At 49.7% G+C, this 9,674-nt stretch overlaps 1 protein-coding gene across 1 annotated transcript in view; it reads left to right on the plus strand.

Moving 5' to 3' along the window:
- Positions 1 to 8,045, plus strand: part of LOC100383583 (uncharacterized) — a 29,961-nt gene extending 21,916 nt beyond the window's left edge. The window contains exons 4-6 of the mRNA NM_001362092.1: positions 5,707 to 6,248; positions 6,364 to 7,501; positions 7,589 to 8,045. Of these exons, the coding sequence (NP_001349021.1) occupies positions 5,707 to 6,248; positions 6,364 to 7,501; positions 7,589 to 7,756 (1,848 nt within the window). The 3' untranslated portion in view covers positions 7,757 to 8,045. The remainder of the gene's footprint in view (positions 1 to 5,706; positions 6,249 to 6,363; positions 7,502 to 7,588) is intronic.
- The last annotated feature ends 1,629 nt before the right edge of the window (positions 8,046 to 9,674 follow it).

The raw sequence follows: 9,674 nt of genomic DNA on the forward strand, positions 1-9,674 counted from the left end.
GCTGCCAGGAGCTGCTCGCGTGAGGGAGACGTCAAAAGGGGAGAAGGAAACTATGGTGGAGAATTTTGAGCATGGGGAGGATGAGATCGGCACCAGGAATGGTGGCTTCACGAAGGGGATAAGGCAGAGATGGTTTAGGCGGTGGAAAGGAGAAAGGAAATTCAGAATTTTGCTCTTTTCTCCAATTTTTAATCAAGTGAGTACACATAAGAGTGAATTCTAGAATCTGGATCCAAGCTAAATACAAACGAGGCAAACCAAAAGAAGATCGGACTCGATATTTTAAATCAACATTTAATTTAGTTGAGTTCGGACGAAGATCACATGCTATCCGAATAGCATAGGCTCGACATCTTGAAAGATTTTTAAAGTCCAACTTTAGGAAAAGCTTTGAACAATTTAAATAGACGGAGACAAATATGACATCAAAATCGTGGTTAACAAAGATGATTATAATTTAGTGTCCATTTTATTTTGCAACGAAAACTTTAGTCATCGAAATCTATTTAATTTGTTTGCGACGAAATCAGAGGACCGAACTAAATTTCTAAATTCATATGTGCGCGATCAATGAATTTTAAATAATCACTATACTCGCCAATTTCCAGAACAAATACGTTCTGACCTAGCGAAACAGTTGGAAAAGGCAGGATAGACAGATATGAAAAAGATATCGAAATTATGATATGTGAATATTAGAACATAGAGACCGTTATTATTGCCGATATTCCGTGCTTGAGTCCATAAGCACAGTTTAACAGGATAAACACCTGGTGTGTTACAGCTGTGATGCCACGTGCCACCACTAATTCCCACCGGAACCACCGTCGTCGAGTTTTGAGGCCCAAACTCAGCAATACTCGCCATTTGTAGCGCTAGGTTGTTTTGAGGCCCAAACCAGCAAACCACAGTGAGTATCGCAACGCGTGCGTGTCCCCACGTCCTAGACACGTGTCCCACCAGTCCTCGACCATGTCGGCAACACGGCCCGCTCCGCCACGCCCTCTCGCGAGTAGTGTCCTAAGTGTCAGCAACCATAGCTGGTCACCCGCCTGCTCCGATCCATCAGCCAAGACCCAGCACTTGTCATTCATTGCTTCCGATCCATCAGCATGACCCTACATGACCTTCACCTCAGTGTCAACCACCGTCACTATGCTCCACACTTGCACACCATAAGCCGGCCGACATGGTTGCAAATACATAATCTCACACTCTGGTCAGCCCACTAACTACTCTAGAGTGCTACCCGTTGACAATCACTCATCATCAAACCGAACCACAAGGGACAAGTCAACCTTGTGTTTGCGAGAGGAAGAAGGAGAAGGGTGGGAGGAAGGGTGGAGGATAGAGTACCGACGTTAGGGGTAGTGTGGTACGATGCACAAGGGTCAGCCACCTAGTCAATGAACGAGGTGGGCAGCGCTCGTGTCAGCATGCCGAACGAGCTGGCAAGAGACTATGTGTCCCACCCTAGGGGCCCCATGAGGGTGTAGCAGGGGAGGTTGAAAGGGACAGGAGGCCCGGCTGGTGCTGAGGCGGAGCTGAGTGAGTCTAGAGTGTCGAAGGGGATGGAACAACAAAGAAGGCTAGCGGTGGTGTGGCGGGGTGCGGTGAAGGAGTACCCACAAACGGTTTAGGCCACATGGAGATGGTGTCGGTCCACAACTTGTAGAAGGAGGTCCACACAAGAGATTGAGAATGAGGGTCTCGTCTATGACCGATGAGTCGAGGTCATGAAGAGTGTTCGCCATGGCCTTCATCTATCGGTGGTACTCAATAACAAAGAGACCCCCTAGACGAGTTGGTAGAAAGCGGCGTCAAGGTGGAGGATCCATACCTGATGGTTGGTGAGGAATTGAGCCTCGATAGCAACACAGGCTTAGCGAGCGGTGGCCCCTACTCACAGACGACATCATGGAACTCAACCATGAGGGTAACAAGGATCCAAGAGAGGACCACACTATCCATCTGACATTAGGAATGCGTCGACACGATAGCGTCGGTGAGGATGTGTTTGTCGACGGCGTAGTGGAGGAGAGTCAACAGGACCTGGTCACACCAGCGGATGTACTTAGTTGATTCTAGGGCAAGGACTACGGAGACAAGGGCCTGTATTCTAGGGAGCCCCATCGCCTAATCATGAAGATTGATGATGACCGATGCGTTGGTGTGGGAAGGGCATAGTCATCAACGGGGTGAGGGTCGTCGCCCGGGACACCCACAAACTAGCGAGTGGTTTCGATGAGCTAGCGCTCGAGGGTGACGAAGGTCGCACACTCCAGCTCCCAGGCACGGGCGGCAGTCTACACGCACTAATGAATGGCGGTGAGGGTAGTGAGGACATCGTTAGGAGCACGACGTTGAGAGGAAGTGAGCGCCAATGTGTGAGTGTAGATCGATAGGGAAGGGACAGAGCACGCCAAGCCCCTCGCGAGAGGGTAGGACCCACTAGCTCCACTCACTAGGCCCAAATATGGGAAGTGAGGAGCTAAAAGCTCGACACAGAGGGCAGCGGTGTTGGGTAAGGAGAACGTGGGGGCGCCGCCGGCTCATTGAGCAAGGGCGGTGGGATGAGGCTACTGTTGAGGGCCATGTGCTGGAGGGAGGTGGTCGCGCTAGACATTGTGGCGTTGCTGGCTAGAGTGGGCGCATCTGCATCGAGAGGAGGAGGGGCAGCGACAGGCAGTGGCCAAGCTGGCGCGACCATGGAGAATCTGAGGGGCTGTGGGCGACGCGACTGCGCCAGCAGAAGCAAGCGGGTCCGCGCCGATGGTAAACAAGCTGGGTGGAGCGGCGACATTAGCGGCGGGGGAGGTGCCAGTGGCCATAGCCGCTTAAGAGGGACTCGTTATGGGAGGGAACCGCGAGAGCAGGGGCCGACAGCCAAGTGGCGACGGATGGGGGATAAGAGGAGCAAGGGGTTGATGGCTGAGGGTGGGAGGGAAGATATGTAGACCTAGCTAGATATCATGATAGAAATAGAATCCCTAACCCTAACCAAGGTTGGGAGTGGTATTAATATTTGAGTTAGATGGACCAAGGACTCATACAACAAGGGGCCAAAATAGAACCCCTACACAACACACACAATACATTTCAACAATTATCAACATCAACTTCTTGTACAAACTAGCATTGATATAGTCTGGAAAAATGGCGTTGGGCAAGCCGGCCTATCCCATTTTTTATCCTCGTAGGTCGCCCGTTGCCAAGCCTAGACTGCACGCTAGAGCAAGGAACACAAAGGCTGAGGTCGCAGTAGCTGTCAATGGAAAAGCTTGAGGTCACAGTGGCCTTTGCTAGGGAAATAACGCACGCGTGGACCCAACCTCCTTTGCCATAGATATGCTCACCACTATGGATCTAACGAGAAAACTAATCATTGGAGGGCGCGAAGCTTTACAAAGCCACCGGAGAGGGCGAGGAGAGAGGAGGTGAAAGGAATCCAGAGATGAGGGGATGGGAGACGGGGCGAATTTAGTGGTTGGTCCATATGGACCATGACACTTCATAAGAATACAAGAGAGCAGTTAGCGTAGTGGTCTAAATGATGTGTTTTAAACTAACCGGTTACCGTTCATAGTTTAAATCTTGATTTATTTCTTTTCCAAAAAATTTCCCGCCACATTCTAGACATGGGTTCACCACTTATGGGAGAGAGGTGTAGTCAGGATAATCAGAGAAAGAGAGGGAAGGCGAGAGTGGGAACATAGGCTAGGATTTTCTGATTATATAGTCCTAGGTTGTTCGGGGGTTAAGATGAAATATGCTTTTTACACAGACGATAGCAATACAAATATTTTTATTTTAAAAATACATTTACATAGTTTAACTATTTAACTTACTATATGTTAAATACTCTTCCTTATATTGTACGTGCTTTCGCTAACAATAAATACAAGGGTTTAAGAGAAGGGAAATGATAAGAGATGTAGAGTAAGAATTGATCGATATGTACAATGCAATAAAGAACAAGAAAGAAGATCACTGTTAATCTATGAACCGTGGTATGTTTGATAAACTCTAAAATCATCGCATGCTCACAAAAATATGTCCACTTTGTCCCCCCTCCCTGAAAACAGAACAAGGTAGTAGTCACTTGTTTAAATTAATAGGCATTTATAATGGCATGCATAAACGGATTGTTTAAAATTTAATTGGAATTGATATGTCATCCAGAAGCACTCTAGTTAAGGAAGAGGCTATTGAAATGGATTAGAGAAATTCAATAAACTGGATATGGCATAATTCACGGGTAAAAATCAAACTCGACCCTGTTTTTGAACACACACACACGAATAGCAATAGCAATGGATCTGTATCTAATGGTACACCCACCTATATCCATATCCTTTAATATTTTTTTGCACCCATAAAAAACCCATATCCTTGTGCAGATACAATTTTGTGCCCATATTCATTCTAATGGTGATAAGTTTGTGGCCAACAAATGTGCATATGACCATACAAAATACTGATTTGTATTATAGAGTGTACTGTTTATAAGTGGAGTTTGAAGTTAGAGATGGATGAGTAAGGCTGTTAGAGATAGTCTAAGGGCATGCCCGAAAAAAATGTAACACTTGTATTAAACTTTGACTATATGAAAGTAATAGAACGAAAAATCTGTAATAAGTGCAATAGAAAAATGATATTTATGCCACACCTAATATGACGCTATGTCTGCTAGTTAGGCCATGTTGTAAAGTCCTTTAGGTTGGGAGATGGCTTCTAATTATAGATGCATATTAGGTATAAATATATGTATGGTTTTATGGGTTTGGGTAGAGCACATCCATTCACATAACTATGAATCCAATAGTTTTTGCCCATTAAACTACTCATGGTTAAGTAAAAAATAGTCAATACCTATATTGTAATAGTGTAAAATTTCATCGGATTCCGGTTGCGAGTATCCATTGCTATCCCTACAGACAAGAGTTTTGTGTCATTTCATTGAAATCAAATTGATCATTTTTAAAGAATCAAGGAGGCTAAAACTTCATTGAAATCAAGTGTTCATATTATAAAAGGAGGAACTCAGGTTGGGTAAAACAATAGAATACAACAATCCCTATGCTTGTTTGGAAACAAGAGTATTGGAGGAGATTGAGGGGGCTATAATCATTTGTTATTTAATTTTGAATAGCAAGGGATTATAACCCCTCAATCCTCTACAATACTCTTTCTTCCAAAGAAGCCCCTAGGGGGTTAGTTATCCCCTTGGGATTCTTGTTTGGGCAATCTATATGGATACAATTTAAATAAGACATTTAGTTTTTAATGAGAGGTTTTTACTCCTTGGTTTTGTCTGATTGTCTCCTCTGCTTCCAAATTAGTTCTAAAAGTGTCGGACAACCACAATATCAACAAGCTAGAGAGCGACATCGGTTGGTTGAACTGGGAGCTCAACTCACACCGCCTCACTGCAACACCAAACTGCTGCACCATTCACCAGTCTATAACTGAAATCTAAACGAACGTAAGACTGTTGCCATGTTGCAACAACATCACCTGAAAATAGAGTTGTAGCCAACACAACGTCACCCTCACTTGCGGCATCACCGCCCATGATGATTCCCACATCGATCCGACCTTTGCATCATGAAGTGCTGGCCATCGTGGTACACTGCAAGTCAAGTAGCTATCACGCATCATCAAATCATCGTGGTAAACATGTTGTGCAAACATGATGATGTGCAGGTAGTGGGGAACATCGCGGCCGTATCATCGTCGCTGCACGTCGGCAAGGCGGGGCCGATGGTCCACACCGGCGCGTGCATCGCTGCCATCTTCGGGCAGGGAGGCTCCCGCAAGTACGGCCTCACCTGCCGCTGGCTGCGCTACTTCAAAAACGACCGCGACCGGCGCGACCTGGTGACCATCGGCGCCGGCGCGGGGGTGGCGGCGGCGTTCCGCGCGCCTGTCGGCGGCGTGCTGTTCGCGCTCGAGTCGCTGTCGTCGTGGTGGCGCAGCGCGCTCATCTGGCGGTCGTTCTTTACGACGGCAGTGGTGGCGGTGGTGCTGCGCCTCTTCATCGAGCTGTGCGGGACCGGGCGCTGCGGCATGTTCGGCCGGGGCGGTCTCATCATGTACGATGTCAGCACCGTGTTCGACGACCTCATGACCTACCACCTCAAGGACATCCCCACCGTCATCCTCATCGGCGTCACCGGCGCCCTGCTCGGCGGACTCTACAACTTCCTCATGATAAAGGTTCTCCGACTCTACAACGCCATCAACGAGTATGGAACTATGGATGCATGCATGCAAAAATCACCGATTCCATTGATTAATTAATTTGTTGGTGGATCGACTTTATTTCCATTAACTAAGGTAGGAGTGATCATTAATTTCCAGGAGAGGTGGAGCGCACAAGCTGCTGTTAGCGGCCACCGTCTCCATCGTGACGTCGTGCTGCGTCTTCGGCCTGCCATGGCTGGCGCCGTGCCGGCCGTGCCCCACGACGGGTCCACTTTCGTCGCCGGACGGGACCTGCCACGCGCTGAACCGTTTCCGGCGGTTCCACTGCCCAAAGGGCCACTACAACGATCTCGCCAGCCTGTTCCTCAACATCAACGACGACGCGATCCGCAACCTCTACTCCACCGGCACCAACGACGTGTACCACCCGGTTTCCATGGTCATCTTCTTCGTGGCGTCCTACGCGCTCGGCGTGCTCAGTTACGGCGTTGTGGCGCCGTCCGGGCTTTTCGTCCCCATCATCCTCACGGGCGCCACCTACGGCCGCCTCGTGGCAATGCTGCTCGGGGGCCGCTCCGGCCTCGACCACGGCCTCGTCGCCATCCTCGGCTCCGCGTCATTCCTCGGCGGGACGCTCCGGATGACGGTGTCCGTGTGCGTCATCATCCTCGAGCTCACCAACAACCTGCTACTGCTGCCGCTCGTCATGCTCGTGCTGCTCATCTCCAAGACGGTCGCCGACTCCTTCAACTCCAGCATCTACGACCTCATCCTGCGCCTCAAGGGCCTGCCCCACCTCGATGGCCACGCTGAGCCGTACATGCGGCAGCTGGCCGTCGGCGACGTGGTGGCCGGGCCGCTGCGGAGCTTCGGCGGCGTGGAGAAGGTCGGCAACGTCGTGCACACGCTCCGCACCACGGGGCACCACGCGTTCCCCGTCGTGGACGAGCCGCCCTTTTCGCCGGCGCCGGTGCTCTACGGCCTGGTGCTGCGCGCGCACCTGCTGGTGCTGCTCAAGAAGAGGGAGTTCCTGGTGGCGCCGGAGCGGTGCCCAAAGGAGTACGTGGCCGAGAGGTTCCAGGCGGAGGACTTCGACAAGCGCGGGTCCGGGAAGCAGGATACCATCGCCGACGTGGTGCTGTCGCCGGAGGAGATGGAGATGTACGTCGACCTGCACCCCTTCACCAACACGTCGCCGTACACGGTGGTCGAGACCATGTCGCTGGCCAAGGCGCTCGTGCTCTTCCGGGAGGTCGGCCTGCGCCACCTCCTCGTCGTGCCCAAGGCCTGCGATGTGAGTGCAATCTGATTAGTAGCAAGCAAGATTTTCATTTCATTTTATATGTCATGTACGCGCTCCTGACGATATATACATTTGCAGAGGTCGCCGGTGGTCGGCATCTTGACGAGGCATGACTTCATGCCAGAGCACATTCTGGAGCTGCACCCTGTCCTTCTGAGGAGCAGGTGGAAGAGGCTCCGGTGGCAGAGGGGCGCCATGGCCAAGTACTTCCGATCGCTCATCGTGTGGGTCGCCAACAGCGGCTGAAGCAGATACATTGCTGCCAGGAAACTGCTGCTGGCTCCTGCAGATTGAAGGAGTCATCATCATTGGGTATTTGTGAAATAACAACACGTGTTGATAGCTTCATATACATATATGCATATATATGTTCAGTCAAAATTTTGTCGTTGTCTTTTGGTACTACGTTTGTATAATTTTCATTTTAGTGAAAGAAGACGAGTTCGCCACATTGTTTTATGTCTTCTATACACTTGAACAGGTGGCGTCCTTTGGACGCCCTGCAATGACTAAATGAAGCAAGTCCCTGCTGATCACAGGCAACAGAAGGTTTAACCCACAGCCTTAGTGAATGATAAATGAGTAAGTATGAAAGAGCTTAGAGGATAAATGACAGCTTTCATCTGATAAAGGTAAACTAAACAAAGTTGGTTGTTATAGTGAGCTCATCAACTAAGTTCTGCTTAAGATTGGTAGCCAGCCTGACAAGCATTTACACGAGAACATCTCATATTTTTACACTGTGATCAAGTGATCCTGAAATTAAAACTTGATGCAACAAATCACATCTTGTGTTTGCAACAAAGAGAGAGTAGCCGTCGTTTGAGGTGTTCTCTCGAGGTAAAAGATGGAGGAACTCAGAGTGTAAGCGACATAAACTTTATCGGTTGGATTGTAACTCATAAGTGATCTAAAGTATTGTCATAGTTTTGGAAATCGGGGGACAATAAGATTTGTGTTCGGTGAAGGATGCTAGCGTGGACTCACTCTGAATGGTGAATCGTTGGGACTCGAACGTGGAGACTGAGACAGAAGGTTTATACTAGTTCGATCTCGAGCCCTTATCCAGTGCAGTACTGATCGTAGTATTACCTTGGGACGTGTTACAACCGGTGCGTGTGTGGGAAGAAGGAGAACTTTCCCTTTTATAGCTCAAGGTTTTATAGCTCAAGGTGTAGGACCTTACAGAGGAGACTTGTTCTCTACTGGTAAGAGAACAATATGTTGCCCTAGGTTGACGTAATGCTCATGATGTGTCCGTAGGGTCGTGTGTAGCCGTACTTCCGGTATGGTGTATTGTCCCGCTCATTCGTCATACGTGTCCCTGCAGCGAGTGTACAACTAATGTCTTCGTAGTAGTGCGCGATGGGTTCGTGGGTCAGTCTCATGGTGCGGCCGTGCATAGCGCGACTTTGCTTGTCGTCATGAGCCCTATATCACTTGGCGTGCGTAGGCATACACCCGGTATGGTGTATTTGTCGTGTCCTTTCTGGTATATGAGTCACTGTAGAAACTCCGGTGCTAAGGCCCCCATGACAGGGGTTGACTGGCCCCTCAAGGTAGTGGGGATACACTTGGGACCGTACGAGGGGGTGTACAGTTGTGTGGATAGTGACCTCCCAGCGTACATTCGGTGTGCCGCACGTATGTCCAGACGTGGCCTAGGGATGACACATCTTGTCCTTGCTGATGCGGGTCTGCAGTACTAGACTGGGACCTCCGCGCTCTCCGAGTTGCTCGGTCAGGGGTTGGTCAGCCACTCTGCCTCACCGAGTTGCTTAGTGGGGACCTGGTTGGCCGCTTTGCCTCGCTTGGTTACTCGACGGGGACTTGGTCGGCCGCTACGCCTCGCAAGGTTGCTCGACAGAGACCTGGTCCATCGCTCCGCTTCACAGGGTTGCTTGGCCAAGACCTGGTTGGCAGGTGGGCTGTTTTTAAAGAGGCCATGGGTGTATTTCGGGTACCCAGTTCCTGAGTATCCGACAGTAGCCCATGAGCCTTTGTGCAACTCTTTGGAGTTGCACGGAGACTTTGTTGTGGACTGAAATCTCAGGAGCGTGCAAGCGTATCTTCCAGATGTAGCCCTCGAGCAATACATGTGGATTGCTTGGCGGTTTATTTGGTATTCGCGCAGTTTAGGGGTAGACCCTCCCTGCGATGGTCG

This window comes from Zea mays, chromosome 5 (assembly GCF_902167145.1).
Source record: "Zea mays cultivar B73 chromosome 5, Zm-B73-REFERENCE-NAM-5.0, whole genome shotgun sequence".
NCBI classification, from domain to species: Eukaryota; Viridiplantae; Streptophyta; class Magnoliopsida; order Poales; family Poaceae; genus Zea; species Zea mays.